The 21517-nt window shown below is 39.8% G+C and overlaps 1 protein-coding gene across 7 annotated transcripts in view; it reads right to left on the bottom strand.

Annotated features, from left to right (window-relative positions):
• Positions 1-21517, bottom strand: part of LOC111148584 (oxysterol binding protein like 6) — a 210426-nt gene that overhangs the window by 87151 nt on the left and 101758 nt on the right. For all 7 annotated transcript variants that reach the window (XM_022505318.1, XM_022505404.1, XM_022505490.1 and 4 more), the window contains exon 3: positions 3075-3333. In XM_022505318.1, coding sequence (XP_022361026.1) covers positions 3075-3176 — 102 coding nt within the window. In that variant the 5' untranslated portion in view covers positions 3177-3333. The remainder of the gene's footprint in view (positions 1-3074; positions 3334-21517) is intronic.

The following is a 21517-nucleotide window of genomic DNA, read 5'->3' as shown; positions in this document are numbered from 1 at the left end:
AATTAGAGCATGTCGTCCGTTTGCTCACAAAACTGACGAGGAGGGTGCCTGGGTGGCTCAGTTGATTAAGCGACTTGCCTTCAGCTCAGGTCATAACCCTGGAGTCCCAGGATTGAGTCCCACATTGGGCTCCCTGCTCAGCGGGGAGTCTGCTTCTCCCTCTGACCCTCCCCCTCCTCATGCTCTCTCTTTCTCTCTCAAATAAAATCTTAAAAAAAAAAAAGCAGTTGAGATCGGTACAAAAAGATAAACAATGGAAACATGTCAAGTGCTGCCAGAAAGTTCTGTGAAAGTTCAGAGAAGGGAGAGGGCGACGTGGGGTTGAGTGGTCAGTGAAAGTTCCCATGAGCCAATCCTTGAAGCCCAGAGACAGGGATGGGGCAGTTTGAGGAGCGATGAACAAACAAGACTGTATGGGGTGGGAGGAAAACGAGATACTGAGGTTGGATCAGATCATGGAGATCATAGGACACCAAGGAAGGAAATCTGGCCTTAATTGTGTTGGCAAACAAGAGTCTTTGAAGGGTTGTGAGAATGAATCTGCCATAGTAAGGAAATTTTGATCTCATAAGGCAGTAAGGGAGACAGTGAGGCCAGAGAACCACGGAAGGTACTGAGATGATGGGAGTCTGGGCTAGCGAGTAGACAGCAGAAATAGAAAGAAGTGGTCACATTATGAAGAGGAAATAATAAAATCTGTCAGCCTACTGAATGTGGGAGGGTCAAAGGAGAAAGGATGGGTTGAACCCTGGGTCCATGAGAGAATGATTATCCTGAGAGCAAACAGACCTATATGTATTAATTTTAGATGTAGTGATACATCTACATAGAAATACCCAATCGATTAATTAGTGATCTAGAACTAGACTTGGTAAGGACAGGTAAACAGTGTGCATTAAGGTATCAATGTATTCTCCGCTGTGTGCAGATCATTTACTTATATGATCCTTTTATGAGGAATAGGATGGACTTGATTTGCATCAATGTCTATCAAATCAGGAGAACAGTAACATTCGAGGAAGGCTAATTTATCACACTTTCTCCCCATCCCTTCACTAGGAAAACAGTCACACACAATAATAGTACATATAAAAACCACTGCATCATAGGATACCACAGGATCACTCAAAAATTCCGATTTCTACAAGTTAATACTGGATGTTAGGAAGTGATGGAGACAGGGAGGGAGAAACAGAACTCTAATTGTTCTCTATTCGCTCCCCTGGGAGAGATGAACCAAAACAAACAGGAGGCAGGAAGGAAGCAGAGGAGAGAGTACTGGGGAGAGTTTGAACCCACTGAGATAAACAGAAACTAAAGTAAACCCTCCTTAACGAATAATGACCTTTTGAACATTGTCTCGGTTTACAGACATGCTATTTTATTCTCATCACAAGACTTTTCATTCACAAGGCAGCTAGGAGTCACATCTTCTACCTTCAGACTCCCTCTGCGGACTGGGGTCTTGGTTTCTCCCCATTGTTTTGCACAGGAGCCCTGGAGCTCAGGTGCAACAGGCCGCCCCACAATGCACGACAGATGTTTCCACAGCCATCATCCATCTTTTCCATTTGCCACAATTCTCCGGGGTGATCCGGGTCAATTCCATCCTTGCCTCAGCAGCTGGGACGGCCAGGCTGCTTAAAGTGTCTTTCAGTTGCAATGCCCAGAGCAAAGGAGAAAGGGAAAAGCCGAAACAAGAAAGGACAGGGAGGCAGGTGAAGGATAATCTGAAACGCAGACTTAGCCTCTCAGCATATAGCTGCTATTTACTATAAATGTGTTTTCATTCATGGTACTTTCACTTTCTTTTTCTATATGAATGCAAAGCAATAAACATTTTAACTATGTGTAGTCATAAATTTAGTTAATGGTATAATTGCTTCTAGTGAAGGGAAGATGTCCTGTTTGAACTCTAGAACAAAGGACACCAGTGTCCAAAATACTGGTAGCAGAGATATCTGCCTTAGAACCCTTAGGACCTGGGAAAAACATACAGGTAAGGATTCTCTGATTCTTACAGATAACCCAGCAATCTCTTGCTAGAAATGTGAGGAGTGCGGGGAGGGTCTTCAGAGAGGCTCCCTAAGGGAACACCCCAGTAGTGCCTTCCCACCATCTAGAAGAATGAAGTCACATCGGGTTTGGCTGTCTCAAGACCCATGTCTACAGTATGTACTATGAAATAACCGAAGTTCATAGTTCTGGAAACTAGGCAATATACCTTCAACACATAAGACAGGGAGGAAAAGCACTGCAGAAATGACTTACTAAGCAAATGTCCCTCAAAAGGAACATTTTTATAAATAGTCCACTAAATCTGCTTACTGTAAATTTCCAGTTAACACCACAAAAAAATCCCATCAGGAGATTTTTTCATAATGGCCAACAGCAATACTCAAACCTGGCAGATACAACAGCTTGTACCAGCCCTGGCAGGTACAACAGCTCCTGAGGTAGTAACGAGATGACTACACAAAAATAAGGGACGGAATTGGTTCCACAGGATTAAACAATTATTTATTAACAATAACAGTAATTATTTTATTAACAATAATTTATTTTCTCTACTGACTCTACACATTAGCAGAGCCCCTCCCCCACCCCCCGCTCTTAATTCTCTGATACTATGATTTTACTTGTTTCCTAATGCCTGAATCTGTCACCACATTTTGTGAAACACCCAACAGAAGTTCGTGCTGGACAGGCCAGTGAGAGACTGGTAGAAAGAAGACCTTGTGCAGGCTCACACACCTCCTCCTGCTCCATGAATAAAGAGAGAGAGCAGAGAGTTCAAGTTTCTGAAGGTGCTCTCACTCTTCGGGTGCACAGTGAAGAGGAAAGCAGGGCTTCCCCAGCCACCCCTCCTGGTGGTCTACACTCTAAAAAAGGATCCTAAACAACAGAAAAACAAGAGCAGGGTCTTCATGGCATCATCAGGTAGATCTACAGAGTTTTCCTGTGGAATAAAACTCTTCACAACAATATTTCAGAATTAATTAGCGAGCCCATCATATCCTAACGGTATTGTATTTGCAGAAAATAACAAAATGCACTTGGTACTGCTCTCTTACCTGCCGACTGTCCCTATGGGAGGATGTTGAAGAAGAGGCACTTCTATGGGTCGGAGTGGAGGTTTTATGAGCAGGGGATATGCCCTTCTCGTCTGAACTCATAGCTGCAGTTAGAGTCTAGTTGTATGCACTTAAGACCATCCCAAATGTGTCTCAAATTTGCAGACAAAGAAGTAGATGATTTTTCAGCTTTAGTTCCATTTCATGAATCAGGCTTGATCAGAAAAGAGAAGGCAAATATTGAAGGTGTCCAAAATCCCTAAAAGCAAAACAAACAAACAAAACCTCGTATAATTAAAATACAAATAAAAAACCATTATATATAGGAAAAAGTACCAACATGTTAGGGAAAGGAAGAACTCTAACATACTAGGAAGTATTATTTCTTCCGCTAGATTTTAAGGCAGAGGCTAAAAGTGTTAATATGAAATAAATGTCAACAAGGAAAATGGAAAGAAACCATATGCTAAGTCAAATTCTTCCCTCACATTCTCTCTGTTTTAAAGCAGATTACAATGTTATGTTCTGGACCCTCATGCCAAAGTGTATCAGTTTCCTCCCCTGCAAGTTCAATTCCCTGCCCAGTGGCTTATAATAAGAGCTCAGCCCATGTGTGTCTTCAGTTGAGTACAGTCAAGTCATATATATGATGGTTAAATCCAACACAAAACAGACACAAAGGGCAAAAGGGTTCGTGCATTTTCTGCATTGTGTGATCAAGCATTTAGGAAAGATCAAGAATACACTTACCCACAGTTATTTGCATCTCAAGACCATGGCATACCTACATATGGTTTTCAAGGCAATGACCAACAGGCTCTCAAGAATCTACCGATGGGGGCACCTGGGTGGCTCAGTGGGTTAAGCCTCTGCCTTCCGCTCTGGTCATGATCTCAGAGTCCTGGGATGGAGCCCCGCACTGGGCTCTCTGCTCAGCAGGGAGCCTGCTTCCTCCTCTCTCTCTCTGCCTGCCTCTCTGCCTACCTGTGATCTCTCTCTCTGTCAAATAAATAAATAAAATCTTTAAAAAACAAAACAAAACAAAACAAAAGAATCTACTGATGGATGGGCGTGTTCTGAAACTGGGGTAACGCTTAGAATTCCTTCATTTAGCCACAGCCAAGAGCCACTTCATTTTTCACTTGGATACATGTAAGGAAAGCCTGAACTGTAAGTGCTAAGACCAAAAACTTGTGCCTGAGAGGAGCATTGTTCAACTGGCAACACAGATCACTAACAAAGGGGTTTTTTTTAAAGGTAAGCATGACAGTGTAGGATAAGAAGCTTACCCAATAATCTGTGACCCATAGACTGACCACTAAAGCAGTCTACTTTTCCAAGAAGACAGCAAGACTAAATTCTAGCTCCGTCTTAATGATAATACTCCTTGAAGGAAGTACAGGACACTTGGGTAAGTACAACAGCACAGTTTGGAAGAAAAAGTTCCCGGCAATGATCAGAAAGCAATCCTAAGGCTAAAGAAAAGTGAGACCTGAACTTCAGTCCAGAGGAAGAGAGAGCCAATCAAAAAATCAGAAAAGAGTAAAGATGGAGGAAGATACATGGCGAGAGAAACTCACTGGATCCGGAAGTCAGAGGTATTCCTGATCAAGTGGGTCTGAGCTGAGGTCTGAAGGATGAACAGGAGTTAACCAGGTGCTTGTGTGTCCAGCCTGACGTGATTAAGGAATTAGGGCTGGCCATCATGATTAGAGCGGCATGATGGGTCAGAGAGAGGCAGACGCCAGTCCCCGTGGGGACTTGTCGGCCATGTTCAGCATTTCAATTTTTATCGTGAGCATAAGAAGCCATAAAGTGGTGTGGTCTAACCAGATTTCTGTGTTTAAAAGGATACCTTGACAGACATGAGGAGAACCAAACTGGGGAAATAAAGAAGGTGAGGGAAGCCCAATCAGGAAGCAAGAGATGATGGTTAGAGAGGTGATGGGAAACTGGGCATCCAGTCCGGGCAGCTGTAACTGAATGTGAAGGAGTGGGGGAGGGAGGGTGGATGGGGGAGTGGAGGAGAAGGCAGAGTTGAGGAGGCCTCCTGGGTTTCCGGTATTCTGAGCGAGGGCTGGCCAAAAGAAATCTGGGATTGACAGAAAGTCCCGAGTACGGTTTGACCCGTTGAGTTTCAGGTGTAACTGAGGCATTCAAATGGTGACAAACACTTGGAAATATAGTTCCAGAGCTCAGAGTAATTTTGGCTGTGGACAAATGTTTAATAGGTCATATTACCAAGATAAATATATTGTATGATTTATGTATAGACCATGTAAACTCTGCAAGTGCAAGTAAATTTTATACAGGTCTGAAATAGTTGCATTTTCTAAATCTGCAACATTATGTTCATGGGTTATCAATTAATTAACCCTGAATGTGTTAATCAGGATTTTCATGGTCACCTGGCTACAGAGAATATTCAAAAGAACAGTCCAATAAATTATTCTATCATAAAATTATAGTATTATATTAAATCATTATAAATATATCAATATATTAATATAATAAATAATGTTAATATAAATAAAATAGATTATCAATATATTAATATATCATATAACATTACTATATTAATATTATTTGTTGATTATAATATATGACATAAATATATGTTAATACAATATATTAATACATAATAAATTAATGAATGATATTGATATAATAATAATGTATTATTATATTAAATTATATTATAAATTGGGAAAATTGGACTCTCTAGTGAATAAAACTTATAATCCTTTCTTAAGATTTCAACTTCATCGGCACCACCACTTAGCTCCAAAACTGGAAAGTTTTCTCTTGAAACAAAACTGGTCTTTGCATTAATAGAAAGATAAAGAGCTGCAGTGCTCTTGCATCGGCCGGGAATCGGTTTCCACTGAGTATTGCCATAAGGTAGGAAGAAGCCGACAGTGGACAGATGATCATCTAATTCCTTTATTATGTGAAGGGAGTCTAATGAGTGTGGGTAAGATTTCTCAAGCCAAGCTCTGGTACCAGCAAACAGAAAGCAAGAACACTGCTCGGGTCCTTGATTTGAAGTACTTTCTGGTCCGAGACATTGTACAAGATGCGGACACTTGAGCTAAGAGCATGGAGGTTCTGCGACGTGTTCAAGTGCCCCTAAGGGATGAGGCTGAAACAATCAAACCTATTAGACTGTTACCCATTTGGAAGTAAATCCAATCCACGCGACATCAAGAGCCAGCATTTCCTCTTTTGAACTTTTTTTTCTGAACCACAGCCAACTCCCAACTGCACTTTCCCCATTAACACCAATGCTAACACCTTGGTTCTTGTTTTAATTTATAAGGACATTTTCAGGGTCGCCTGTCTATGATAACAGGGCAACATTTTGGTTGAATGACAATTATGAAAATCTTGAATAATATCAAGAATGAAGAAAAGGCAATTAAGAGGACCTAATTCATTCCAAGAATCATTTTTGACATTATTGTTGTGTCTATTAATTTCTGAATTTTTTTTAACAATGAGGATTTCAAGTGCTTAATGTTCAATGAGATGATCTCTAAAGATTACCCCAATCTGATTATCAATCAAGTGTTTGATCAAGTGAGTAAGTTACACCTACTCTTTACTTTTAGAGTGTAAGAATTAGTGTGACATTAAAAATAATTATTTCGGGGTGCCTGGGTGGCTCAGTGGGTTAAAGCCTCTGCCTTTGGCTCAGGTCATGTTCCCAGGGTCCTGGGATCCAGCCCCGCATAGGGCTCTCTGCTCAGCAGGGAGCCTGCTCCTCCCCCCCCCACCCTGCCCTCTCCCTGCCTCTCTGCCTACTTGTGATCTCTGCCTGTCAAATTAATAAATAAAATCTTAAAAAAAATAATAATTATTTCATCTCTATCAAAGCACATGTTCATAAATTATCCAAACAGAATCCTAAGCCAAAGATTTGATTTTCTTTTTTTGAAAGACCATAGATTTTAAAGTCTATACCAACATAATTCCTAAACTTAATGAGAAAAACATTGTTGCTGAAAGTAACAGCAATACAAGAGCTGAACATCTAATTTTCTTGTCTCCTTCCCCATTCATATCAGTGGGATCACTACAATCGCTTTAAAAAGTACTCTAACAGTTGCATTTACACTGAGTGACATAAAATTCAGATTTATGACCCAGAGACCTAACTAAAGCCTGACGTGGCAGGGAAGTCTTCCAGAAGCTGCTGTTCACAGGCACCATAAATTGCATGTGTTCATCTGAAATTGAACTGAGATGAAACACCTGGAACCCAACTACATAGGCTGGGCTAAGTTGTGACATGGTAATACATAACCCCCAAATCTCAAGGGCTTTCAAGAAAGCTTTATTTACATGTCTCATTTACATGTCCTTTAGAGGTCAGCTACACCCCCATTCTATATCCTCTTCATTCCAGGTTTTAAGAGTAACTCCCATGTGACAAGGGAAAACAGCCATGGTGGCACCATGAGATAGTTCTTAAAGTGCTTGCTTGTAGGTGACGCATGTCACTTTCACTCACATCTCATTGGCCAAAGCAGGCCAAACTGAGTTTGATGATGCATGAAAGTAAAACGCATCCAATATAAGGGAACAAATACTTAGGGTCAATAATCTACTATATTCACCATAGGAAAAGATGAAAAGCTCATATGATAATGTTGAAACTGACTCTAGTTTCATCACCTAGAAATAATCCCAGTTAACATTTGATTCTACTTTAACCAGTGGAAAAGAATGTCCACTCTATCTGTAAGACACTCTTCAACCAACAATATATTGGTAACAGCCTTCTTTGTGAACAAAGGACCATCAGTATCATGGCTCTGAATCACTGCATATAAGACCATTACACAGCTATACCATGATCCCTTTGACCATGCTTCAGCTGGGACATTTAGGTTGTATTCTGTGTATCTTGAAACAATGAGATTTATCACAGAAGAGTTCCTAATAACTCTGTTTGCTTTTGGTTATTATAAAAATGACCCTCTTTGTTCATTTCAATACTTTTTTGCTTTATTTGATATCATCTGTTCTCCTTCTGTTTGCAAGTGATTAATGCAATTTGTACATTCTTTTATGTTGAAACTTTCTGTATCATTTTGTATTATCTATTCCTATCTTAATGATCCCAATATTAGTGACTTTTTCCCACTTCCATTTAATGTTATAAATAATAGTTGGATTTATCTCTGCCATATCATGTTATACTTTCTATTTTATGGTTCTTCTCTGTTTCCTTTAATGCTTGATGGCTTTTCCTTATAATATGGATTCTAACATAGTTTTAACTGAGTTTTATATTTGACCTTAATGTGAAAGATAAAATTCTGCTTGTAACATTGTTTCCCTTCAAATTGCTCTAAGTCCTGTCAGAACCCACAGTCTGCAAGTGAGAGAATCAAGAGTAAAATGGTATCCTTCTAGTCTCCCTTGCAATGTCAGACCTTCCCCACCCTACCCCAAATCAAAATTATATCTTCCCAGTCCTTTTCCCAATCTTGGTGACTTAATTGGGAGTTTCAGAGAATTACACTTCATATTCTAACACAACTGGGAGGAAATGATACCACTTTTTTCTGGGTGAAGCCAACTAAGGTCTCCAAGTACGAGGACAGACTGTAAGAATGAATTCTGCCCTTTCTCGAAGTCTCCTTTTCTGCAAGAGCAGCTGAGGTTTGTAATAATCAAGACCTTGCTCAATCAAGATTCTCCTCAACTTGGGAAATTGCCTTCATAAAATTAGGTCTAGTTTTGGGGCGCCTGGGTGGCTCAGTGGGTTAAAGCCTCTGCTTTCGGCTCAGGTCATGATCCCAGCAGGGTCCTGGGATCGAGCCCCGAGTCGGGCTCTCTGCCCTGCGGGGAGCCTGCTTCCTCCCCCTCTCTCTCTGCCTGCCTCTCTGCCTACTTGTGATTTCTCTCTGTCAAATAAATAAAATCTTTAAAAAAAAAAATTAGGTCTAGTTTTGACATTAGATTCTGTTTTAACTTAGTGTTTGGTTTGTTGATTGTCTTTTTCAATATTTGCCTATTTACAGACATTAGATGATCCCAAGCAGGAGTCACAGGGGAGATGTTCCTATTACCAACTGATCTTATCAATGCAATGTCACTGTAGTCTGGGTGGAATAAATTCATTTTCTATCAAGATCATCACCAGAGCAATGAATGCCTATTCTCATTATATATTATAGTCATTACGATGTCATTATATATTCAAGTTTTTTTTCCTTAAAGAGAGAGGGTAGGGAATCTTTTTATTTTCTATAGTCATTAACCCCCAAAAAGAAAAAGAAAATCAAGGACTGCGTTCATAAAGATAAGGCATATCTTCTAAAAAAGATGGTGGTGTAAGATTTGATAAAGGTTTTCCCAGCAAATGACTAAAAAGCAGGACTAAGGGATTTTTTTAATATTTATTTTTATTATTATTATTTTTAATAAACATATAATGTATTTTTATCCCCAGGGGTACAGGTCTGTGAATCGCCAGGTTAGGGATTTTTTTAAAAAAGAAAAAGATCATTAGTACTTTTCACTGAAGAATAGTGGCCACTACATGCCATAAAATGTAAGGAATCACTGGACTCACAACCAAACCAGTATGTATGAAACCTGATATACAACTCCCTTCTTAAGACAGTCAAGTGTCATGGTAAGAAGAAAGTCTGGCAAACTCCACCAGTTTCCCCTAGATTAGAGAGGCAAGGAGCAAGAAGCACAGGAACAGGCCTCACCACTGATTAATAGGCCATGGAGGAACAGCAATCCTGACACACAAGCACTAGCCTGCCTGGTCTTTTTCTGCGTTCCTTAGTCTTGGCTTCCAAACAGCATGGTGGACATGTCCCGAACGACGCCCAAAATACAGCCCCTCCCCCACCACCAAGCCGTCATTTACCAAACTAAGGAAGAAAAAAAGCGCACAGACAAGTTCTCTGATTGTGACTGCTGAAAACTGGTCACTCTCCACCCTCTTAAGATCCTTTACTAAGGAAATGAGTAAGACAGACCTACGTTCTACCTCACTTAGCCCTCTAGGGGGAGTTTTCACAGGGTCTGAATGCTAATCAAGTAAACATGAAGGGAGGATAACTGGCCCAGATACTCTTGAGAAGGAGAAGATTTCACATAAAGAAAAGCAAAGTTAAAAAAAAAAAAAGTGTGTGTGTATGAAACAATATGAAAAATTATTCTCCCAATAGGAGAGAAAATTATTCTGTGCAAGAGATAATTAGAGGGCTAATCTGGAATGTTAATCCTAGCAATAGAGAGGGTAGCTTTAAAGGGTAGCTTTCATACTTTCACAAATTCAAAAAAAAAAAAAAAAGCCTCTGAATAAGAAATAAGACAGGATGAAATGCAATGGTAACTGGCAAAGGTAAGAAATTAAGGAAAGAAACGATGACACCACAAATTTAAAGTAATTAAAATGGCATTAATGAAGCATCAAATGATTCCCCAGAAAAATCTAGTCAACAAATAGGTTAAAAAGATCAAGTTGAAGAAATCACCTTGCAAATGGAAAAAAGGGCAGGACAAGTTAACAGATAGTGGAACCCGAATCTACAGACATGAATAGCCCTGAACACAACCATTGAAAAAGAAAAGAAATAATGTTCAAAAATATTCCTGAACACAAGAAAGGCTTTGACTTGGAAAATTAATCTTTAACAATAAAAGCAAATATCTTGGGCTCCTGGGTGGCTCAGTGGGTTAAGCCTCTACCTTCGGCTCAGGTCATGATCTCAGGGTCCTGGGATTGAGTCCCACATCAGGCTCTCTACTTGGCGGGGAGCCTGCTTCCCCTTCTCTCTCTGCCTGCCTCTCTGCCTACTTGTGATCTCTGTCTGTCAAATAAATAAATAAAATCTTTAAAACAAAAAAAAGTGAGCAAAGAATATACAAAATAATGTAATAAAAATATTTAGAAATGTAGAACATAGCTAAAGCCATGAGGAAAGGAAAATTTATGGTCTTAATCTTTTGCATTACGAAACACAAAAGAATAAAAACAAATGCACTAAGTTTATAATTCATGAAATTAGAAGAGCCAAATATAGGGAAAATATAAATAAATGTCTTGGCTTTATTGACTTATTTTATATTATTTATTTATTTATATGTTCATTTCTAAATATGTAGAAAAAGTGTACAGAATGAAGGTCATAAAAAATATATAACCAAGGAAGAGAAGACACTAAGTTATTAGATAATTGTTGCAATCTATAAGTAACTAAAAGTGATAACTATTCAAAAGCTAAATATTCTATAATCATCCTGATTAAAAAAGTATACCATTTAATATCCATCCACAAATATTTAAGAAAATTATAAATTCTCAAAATTATAACTTGAGAATTCTAGCCCTTGAGAAGCTCTGATACAGGTTCTTCCCAACTTTCTCGAAACTTCATGATGACAAATATGTTACTTACTGGAAATCTGCCTAAAGAGACTACCCGAGCGCCCTGTGGCTATCGCAATGACTGGAACCAGTATGCCATATGCATCTGACAAAGCACTCTCAGGGAGGGATCTTCCAGACAAGGAGAACAAAAAAAACCCCTGCAGCTGTCCAACTGATCCTTGGGCACAACCAAGGTCAAAGAAAATAAACAGGGTGGGGGAAGGCTCCGTAAAAGCTGCCTCCATGGACCAAGATGTGGGGAAAGCTGGGGATCTGCCCCAGGGCTGAATCAGCAAAGGGCCTCAGTTAAGGGAGTAGAGAGGCCTGGGGGTGGGGGGCGGCGCTTCATATTCTGGCAAGATAGACTCCCTTTCCTGAGCCTTTCCCATTGTGAGTTCCTGTGTCCAGGTTCAAAGACCCATGGTCCACCAAAGACCCATGGTCCATCAAATTTCCATTCCTAGGAAAAGCACCAGAGAATGCCAGGGCATGGCTCTAATAGCCTCATGAAGGGAACATCAGTTCTTCATGGATCTCTCTTCTACATCATATGGAGTAGGAGGACAGCATTCCAGAGAGCCATGAGGTACCAGCAACGGCACATCCCTTTCAACACACAGCACTAGCAAAGGAAGGAGTACACAACTCGAAATAAACAGACTGCTATACATAAACCTAAACAAATTCTTGGGGAAAGTGCTAGAATCAGTGCCACACTGGTTTGTGAACCAGCTTAAATTTCCTCTAATGATTTAAGAATTGTTCTACTTATTTATTGGTAACTTTTCATATCAAAGTTTTCCTGAAAGTCAGCTGAAGTCAGCCATCTTTGAATATCACACTAATCTATTAAATTATAATGTGGCAACGACCTTATTTGAAAACTGTAATTTGAGCTGATTTTTTTTTTTCTGAGCTGATGTATTTTCTAACAGGGACATATGCCCTAGATTTAATAATTATATATTCTTTCTAATCTAGTTTTAATCTTGTAATTGGTAGGAAACTTTTATTCCAGGAATATGGTCCAGCTCTTTCTTCTTATTTTAGGTTTTATTGGGGTTTGGGCATTATGCACTGGACTGTTCTCAGAACTGAATCTTCAAAACCCTGTAATCATGAAGAGATTAGGGAATTGGTCCTTATCCTGAACAACCAAACACCTCATACTATTCCCTCGAGTAATTCTTCTCTGGACATCTATGAATTTTGTAATTAATAAAACACAAATGGCCTTTCAAACAATTATCGAGTAAAAAAATGACATATCAAACATATTATTTTGAGGTACGGACCTAGAAAACAGATCATCACCTCCTTCCTAGCTTTCTCTATTGAGTCAGGAGAAAAATACCAATAAAAACAGCAGCCTCTTACCATGTGTCAGGCCAGATGTCACACTTCCCAGCCAGAAACATTTCTGTTATTCATAGTGTTATTCTTCTGTTATTCAGAAGAATCTGAATATCTTCTGTTATCTGAATATCTTCTGTTATTCAGAAGTTATTCTTCTGTTATTCAGATGACCAAGGTAGGGTTTAGGAAATTTATTAAATAGGATCCTCGGTTTGGTTTCCAAATCTATTTGACCTCAAAGACCATGCCACAAATTCTTACATTGCTATTTAGCCTTAATTTACTAATTATTTAATAAATTAACCAAATGACAAGTCTAGGTTTTTTTAAATTTTTTTTCTTACAGGATGGTACTGATGGCAAGCACTACAAATTTATAGAGGATTTTAACCTGGGATTCATGGATGGATTTAGCACATTCTTTAACCTAGAAATAGGGCGCCTGGGTGGTTCAGATGGTTAAGCATCTGCCTTCGGCTCAGGTCATGACCCCAGAGTCCTGGGATTGAGCCCCGCATCAGGCTCCCTGCTCAGTGGGGAGCCTGCTTCTCCCTCTCCCCGTGCTTGTGCTCTCTCTTTCTCTGTCTCTTTCTCTTTCTCTCAAATGAAGAAATAAAATCTTAAAAAAAATAAAAATAAAAAATAAAAACCAGGAATGATGTGGAAAGTGCTGGGTATACATGCATTTTATTTTCCTAGGGAGATATTCACCAGCTTTTATCAGATTATCAAGTGGCTAAGAATGTACATCCTTGGGAGTTCATATTTCTAAGAGGACTGTTACCAGTATAGATTAAAAAAAAAAACAATCCATGGGTACAAAAGCTGGATCACATATTTAATAGAATGAGATTACAGGACATTTGATTCTGATGGAAGTATGTGCCATGAACACTTTTGACAAGGCCGTTTCAAGTGTCACTTTGATAATTTTACCAGAGCTAATTTTCTTTTTTTTTAATTTTATTTATTTTTTTTAATTTCTTTTCAGCTTAACAGTATTCATTGTTTTTGTACCACACCCAGTGCTCCATGCAATCCGTGCCCTCTCTAATACCCACCACCTGGTTCCCCCAACCTCCCACCCCCCGCCCCTTCAAAACCCTCAGATTGTTTTTCAGAGTCCATAGTCTCTCATGGTTCACCTCCCCTTCCAATTTTCCCTCAGCTGCCTTCTCCTCTCCATCTCCCCTTGTCCTCCATGCTATTTGTTATTACCAGAGCTAATTTTCTAAGATTTGTCAGCCACTTTTTCATTCAGCATTTGATTTCTGACTCTTGCTAACATGTTTTGAAACGAAGCTTGGTAATGTCATAATTCCTATTTTAACAGGAAAAATAATATTGGGAACTAGAGTTCCCGTGACTGCTAATAAGTACGGATTGTCAGCAGAGTGCAGACCTTTTGACAACAACAGGACACATTAAAAATTGGGCTTCTGCTTTGTGATCTAAAATAATAATGCATTAATCCATGTTGACAGCATATAAACTGTTACTGAGGCACCAAGTGACGAGTAGCAGCAAATGTCCTGTTCTCTAGAGGAATTTCCTGTCAAAATAAGCGTTTCTGTACTGAGCTGAGGTATACTGAAGAGTTGGCTAAAGCAGATAAATTGGCTTAGGTTGAAAATGCACCTGAATTTAACTCTGATGCACTGTCACTGGGAATGTAAAATGGCGTAACTGCTATTGAAAACGGTAATGGTGGGGCATGTGGGTGGCTCAGGCAATTAAGCATCTGCCTTCAGCTCAAGTCATGATCCCAGGGTCCTGGGGTCGAGCCCCACCTCGGTTCCCTGCTCAGTGGGGAGTCTACTTCAACCTCTCCCTCTGCCCCATCCCTTCCTGCTCCCTCTACCCATACTCACTCTCTCTCAAGTAAATACATAAAATAAAATAAGATAAAATAAATTAAAGAGAAATCTATTTTTAAAAAAGAAAATGGTATGGAGGTTCTTCAGAAGTTAAAAATAAAATTACTATATGATTCAGCAATTCCAATTCTGAGTATATACCCAAAAGAACTGAAAGCAGGGACTTGAACAGGTATTTGTGTATCATATTCATAGCAGCATTCTTCATAATAGCTAAGATATGGAAGCAATTCAAGTGCCCATCAGCAGATGAATGAATAAACAAAATGTGGTATATTCGTACAAAGGAGTATCATTCAGCCTTAAAAAGGATGGAAATTCTGATACATGTTACGATGTGCATGAACTTTGAAGACATCTGGCTACATAAAATAAGGACAAATATTGTAGGAGTCTACTTATATGCAGTACCTAGAGTGGTCAAATTCACAGAGGCAGAAAGTAGATGGGTGGTTGGCAGGGTCTGTGAGTGGGGAAAATGGAGCTTGTGTTTAATAAGTACAGAATTTCCGTTTGGAAGATGAAAAAGTTCTCAAGAAAAGTTGTTGTCTGGGGTGGGGGGATGGTCAAAATGGATGAAGGGGAGTGGGAGCTACAGGCTTCCAGTTACGGAATAACTAAATCATAGGGATGGAAGACACAGCCTAGGGAAAACAGTCAATGGTATTGCAGTAGCATTGGAGGGTGACAGATGGCGGCTACACTTGTGGCAAGCACAGCCTAGCACAGAATTGTCGAATCCCTGTGCTGCACACCTGAAACTAATGTAACATTGTATGTCAACTGCACTTCAAATAAAAACAGAAAAAAGTGGTTGTCTGAGTCTACTGGGGCAACTGCAACAAAATACTGTAGACTAAGCAGCTTATAAACAAGCATCTATTTCCCACAGTTCTGGAGGCTGGGAAGTCCGGTATCATGGCACCAGTGGATTTGGAATCTGGTAAAAAAACCACCTCCTGGTTCATAGTTGGCCATCTTCTTATTGTGTCCTCCCCCAGCAGAAGGGGGCAAGGGATCTCTACAGAATCTCTTTTCATTCCATTTGCATGGGCTGCATCCTCAGGACCTAATTACCTCCCCACAGCCCCACTTCCTAATACTATCCCCTTAGGAATCAGGATTTCAACATATGAATTTTGGGGGGACCCGGACATTCCGACCACAGCTGCGGGGATGGTTATAGAATAATGTGAAGGTATTTAATGCCTCTGAAATGAGAATTTTAAAACTGTTAAAATGGCAAATTTTATGTATATTTTATAACAATAAAAAAGGCCCTATACTATCACCTATAATGACTTTTATAACATGCAGACAGTAATTTTGTACTATTTTATGCTCAGGTTTCATTTTCTTTGTAAAATCTTTCTTAACCTATTAGAATTGCCGCTTCGATCTGTATTACTTCCATAGTTATGCATACATACTTTATTGAATATGCACCGCCTGTGTTTATCTGTCCTGGTTCCGTGTGATCTTTGTGAGGGGGGACTATGCCCCTTTCATCACTGTAGTCTGATGTCAGGGGCCACAATAACCAGTCAGATTGTTTCCTGGGCTTCTCATTTCAGTGAAGACGTAAGCCCTCTATTACAGACATTAAATACAGTTGATTGTGACCCCAGCCTGCCTGAGACATCACCCTCAGGCCATTTCTTTGATTTCATTATAATTGATAGGCCAAAATAATCCAAATGAGTTGCGGACTGGAGTTTCTTATCTGTTCAGTAGTTAGAAAGACTGTACAAAGTTCAACATTCCCAAGAGAAAACCTCATGTTGGTCCTAAAAAAAGACCCACCCGGCTGCTAATGGTACTCTTGAGGCCCGGGGCATTATCTGTTCTGTTCTCGCTGGTGCTGGGTCATACATGAGGAGCAGGAATAGAGGCAGGAGTGTAATTCTTTCAAAACACAAATGAATTAGCCTGACTGCCCAGAGTTACCGCACCTGCCACCCACCTAATTTACTAGCCATTATCTACCCAGTCACAAATATTTCCTGATTAGGAGCCTTATGCAGAATTTTTTAAAAACTGCCATCCCTCCAGGATAGCACGGTGTAGGTAGGCCTTTACCCACGTATCAGGGAGCTCATATTTGTGTTTGCATTGTGCATTCAGCATGAAAGCTGGTTTCAATTATTTCTCATTCATTGCCACGGGAGAGAAGGCAGAGCTGACAATAACGGAGGATTTAGGGCGGGGCCCAGGCTCTTCAGCCTCAGGTACTCATTTAACTGGGGTGTGGTAATCTTCACCCACACCTCGTGGTGAGCTGGAGCCAGTTCAGGCTCCAGAGGGAACTGGGTGCATCTCTCGCCAGCCCAGCCTTCAGAGACCTCCTTTGGGAAGGTGAAATTGGCCATGGTGAGAGTATGTAAGCCAGGTGAATCAGCAGCGCCCCCTTTTTTTCGAGGGCTTATTTTTTAAGCCTTTGCCAGTACCCCACTGCCTATATCCTATGCTGTCTTTTCCTTTTATTTTTACACTGAAAAGAAAAAAAAAAAAAAACATGGATTGCCTAGGTCTGAAACCTATCCCAACTTTGCCATTTCCTCGCTATGAAACCTCGGGGAATTTACTTAATTTCTCTGTGCCTCAGTTTCCTTATCTATAAAACAGGAATAAAAACATCAATTTCATGAAGTTGTAAGAAGTAAATGCCATAATTTGTGCAAAATGGTTAGTTATTACACCTCCACTTGTGAGCCCCTTATCCAAATGACTGTTTCCGGGAGAGCATCAATTTCCTCCATGAACAGGTTCAGGACCCCTAACTCTCAAGACTACCAATTTTGAGACTGATTTGACCCATGACACTGTTTTATCAAAAGCCCCTATGAAAAAGGTTTGCTAATTTTCCATCAAAGGATCAAGAGCATTTTGGGGGCAACTGCATAATTTAACAGAAGTCCACAAAATAGAAACTGATGTACCAGTATGTCTTTAAATGGAGTTGGGGGCATATCCTTATTAAAAACAAGCCTACACTCAAATATAAGAGAATGATCAAATAACACACTTAAGATTATTTTAGTACCAAAAATAATTGAGACTGATATAAAGTGAAGTAATAGTAATGCCTTGATAAAATACATTTGAGGTCTGGATAGTATCTAATGCACGGTACGTTATAGTTAAAAACAACAAAAATGGATGGCACAAAGTCTGTGCTTGAGCCTTCCTTTTCCAGAAGATCACAAGATCTTGTGCTTCAGGACCTTCGTTTCCTTTATGCAGGGAACATACTTCAGTGCCCAACTGACGTCATGGGATTTTACAGGAATCAAGAAAGAAAGAGGTACTTTAAAATACACACCGTGGGTGGTATATTTAAAGCATCCACCTCTTGGTTTCAGCTCAGGTGGTGATCTCAGGATCAGAAGATGGAGCCCCCCACTCCCTACACTGGGGCGGGGGGGTCTGAGCTCAGCAAGGAGTCTACTAAGACTCTCTTTCTCTCTCTCTCTCTGCCCCTCCCCCATGCTCTCTCTCTCTCTCAAATAAATAAATCTTAAAAAAAAATAAAATACACATATTGGGATAAAACTCAAAGGCTATATACAGGATCTATTTTACCCCCAAACTCCACTGAAAACAACAGTAAAGGGACATTTTTTTTTAGGATTTATTTATTTATTTGACAGCAAGAGAGAGAAAGAATATGGAGGTGGGCAGGGCACAAACAGAAAGAGAACCTCAAATAGACTGTACGCTAAGCATGGAGCCGGACGTGGGGCTTGATCTCATGACCCTGAGATCATGACCTGAGCCAAAATCGAGGGTCTGACACTTAACCAACTGAGCCACAGAGGCATGCCACCCTGTTCCTTTCTAAAGCAAAGCCCAAGAGTAGTGAGAACAGGCAGCAATAGCAACAGAAGTTTGGGACTAGAAAACAGATAAAAGTAGTAAAATGGTATGTGGTTCATTGATGAGTCCTGTCACAAAGATGATGAGTGGAAGTTTAAGGAATTCAAAGGAAGTTTTAATATATCATTTGATACTGAGCTGAGATGAAAAAAAGCTACTCTTCCCCAAATCCAAAGCCTGGAAAATGCCAACACTAGCCATCTGCTAGAGAGGTTTTGGAAGGTGGTCCCAGGACCAACATGCCACCTGGGAACTTGTTTCAAATGCAAATTCTTGAGCTTGTCCATACTAGCGGGTCAAAACCTATGAGGCCAGGCCCTATGTTTCAACAAGCCTGACTCTGGGCAGTAGGTGTGAAGGATTGCCCACCCAACCTTGTTCTGTACTGACCTAACACTAGCACTAGGGAATAATAATACAGTATGACACAGAGTCACTCCCAAGTAATAGATCTGAAGCCTCAAAAATAAGGGAATTGTTAACATATTCCCTCAGAAATTAAAACAATTATCATAAGAATTTCAAGTGATAGCTGAAATGTTTAGCATTTCACATTCATATAAATGGCCTACTACTACTAAAATCATTACTGAAAACTTTAGCAAGCTTACGAAAAATTATGTTTACTACACACACACACACACACACAGTATCTCCATTTATAAATAAAAAATAAGATAAAGCAGAGCTCTATCATGAACCAACGGGACTTTATTGTCTACTAATGCTTGCAACTACACCATTTTTGGGCTCCCAGATTCAGAAATGGACAGAGATCACCCGGTCACCATCTGATTCCGTCGGAGGTGAGCAAACTTTTTACATCAAGGGCCAGACAAAATATTTTAGGCTTTACAAGCCATACCGTCTCCCCGCAGCTACTGAACACTGCTATTGTAGTGGAAAAGCAGCCACAGAAACTACGCACGTGAATAAGCATGGCTATGTCCTGCTAAAACTTAATTTCTAAAGCCGGGTTTGCAAGCCAGTTTTGCCCGTGGGCTATAACTTGTTAATGCTTGAACTAGGTGATGGAAGGTTAGGAAGCATTCTCAGGACCAGATACTGCAAAGTACTTTTAAAGACTGCAGACTCCCAAACAGCTTCCCACGGCAGGTCTGTTAATCCACACAACAGTTGGCAAAGCGTTCACAAAGGAGATTCAGAATTTAATGCCTTCTTGTCAACTTCAGATTTCTCTATCACCCCTAATGTGCAAAAGAAGATACTTTATGTTTAGAAATACATGAATTAAAAAATACTAATAAGATAAAGGGCAGAGAGGATTGCTTCGACAGGGGCTAACTTTTATCTAAGAGGCCAGTTCATTGAAAAGCTCTGTGTGAAAAAGGTTCGCTCCCGTTTACCTGAAAGATAACATCCTAAGTAGTTCAAGAGTATTTCAAGAAATGCATAAATTATTTTTAAGAAGGAAAAACATCAATTAACTTTATCTGTAAGTTTTGTTATATTTCTGACATCTAATAAGCTAAAATGAAGACTTAAAAAAGGAGAAAATAGGGCAAGTCCGAAAATGAGTGATGGGTCAAGTACAAGAGCATTTAAAGTAATAAATTCTCAACATGCACCAACCTCCCCACAGTCCCTTCCTGTGGAAATCTGGCAACGTCATCTTTGCAAATCGAAGAAACACTGTACTTGATTTACTATAAACGTTGGTATTTCTTCACCAGTTCTTTCTCTTAAGTGTTTTATTTTGGAATAATTCAAGATTTGCAGAGGAGTTACAAATACGCCACAGCCAAGTTCCCATTTACTCTTCCCCAAGGACTTCCTCCAGTTTTTAGAAGCTGACAACACAAGAGATTTTAACTTTAAAGTCCCAACTTAAAAAAAAAAAAAAAAAAAGAGACATTTGGAAATAAATTCACATGCCAAATTTATAGGTATTGTTTAAATAAACTGTCCAGTGCTCTCAAATTCAGTACTCTGAACATGAAAATGTAGTCAGCACACTAGCCTTCAGTTCTCAGCTCATGTCACCTCAAAATAGACACCATCTCTGTCACTTTCTAGCACAATATTCTTTTCATTTCCTTCACAACACTTCTCCCACCCAATAGTTGGGTTCATTTGTTTATTAGCATATTATCTGTTCCCAGACACTTTACCAGTTATGATTCCTGCTCTCCTTATTATAATCCTTGGGCCCAAAATAGTGACTGGTATATTCTGAGGGGACAAATGCTCAAGAGACGTTGCTAGAAGGATGACTGAATGAATATGAACAAATGCCTCCATAAATGAGTGAACACTGCAGACCCAGCAGGAATGACACAAGGCACAGGATAAAACACACATATATTCCAGTTGTCATTGTTTCTGAAACCTCAAACCTTAAAAGTCTACCACCATCCTTAATACCCAGGAGCACTGAGTGTTATACACGACTAATGAGTCGTTGAACACTACGTCAAACACTAATGATGTACTCTATGTTTGCTAACTGAACATAATGAAAAAATAATAATAAATAAAAATTTATTTTAAAAAGTCTACCACCGGGGTGCCTGGGTGGCTCAGTGGTTAAAGCCTCTGCCTTCAGCTCAGGTCATGATCTCAGGGTCCTGGGATCGAGTCCTGCATCGGGCTCTCTGCTCAGCAGGGAGCCTGCCTCCTCCTCTCTCTCTCTGCCTGCCTCTCTGCCTACTCGTGATCTGTCAAATAAAAAAAAAAAAAAAAAAAAATTTAAAAAAAAAAAAAAAGTCTACCACCAGCCATACACAGTGAAGTTTTGGGGAGCCTGTGTGTTAGTCCATCACCTTTGAAATCACTTCTTAACTGCTGCAAAGTTTAGAATTGTTGTTCCTGATACATCCTTGTTCTCTGAAAGCCAAACTTTTCAAAGTAGAAGTGTCTCATTGCTACACCTGAAATTAATAGAACACCATTAACTATACTGGAATTAA

This window comes from Enhydra lutris, unplaced genomic scaffold (genome assembly GCF_002288905.1).
Source record: "Enhydra lutris kenyoni isolate GAN:26980312 unplaced genomic scaffold, ASM228890v2 scaffoldscaffold1, whole genome shotgun sequence".
Classification (NCBI taxonomy): Eukaryota; Metazoa; Chordata; class Mammalia; order Carnivora; family Mustelidae; genus Enhydra; species Enhydra lutris.
The sequence above is the reverse complement of the archived record's forward strand: the minus strand, read 5'-3'. Positions and strand labels throughout refer to the sequence as shown.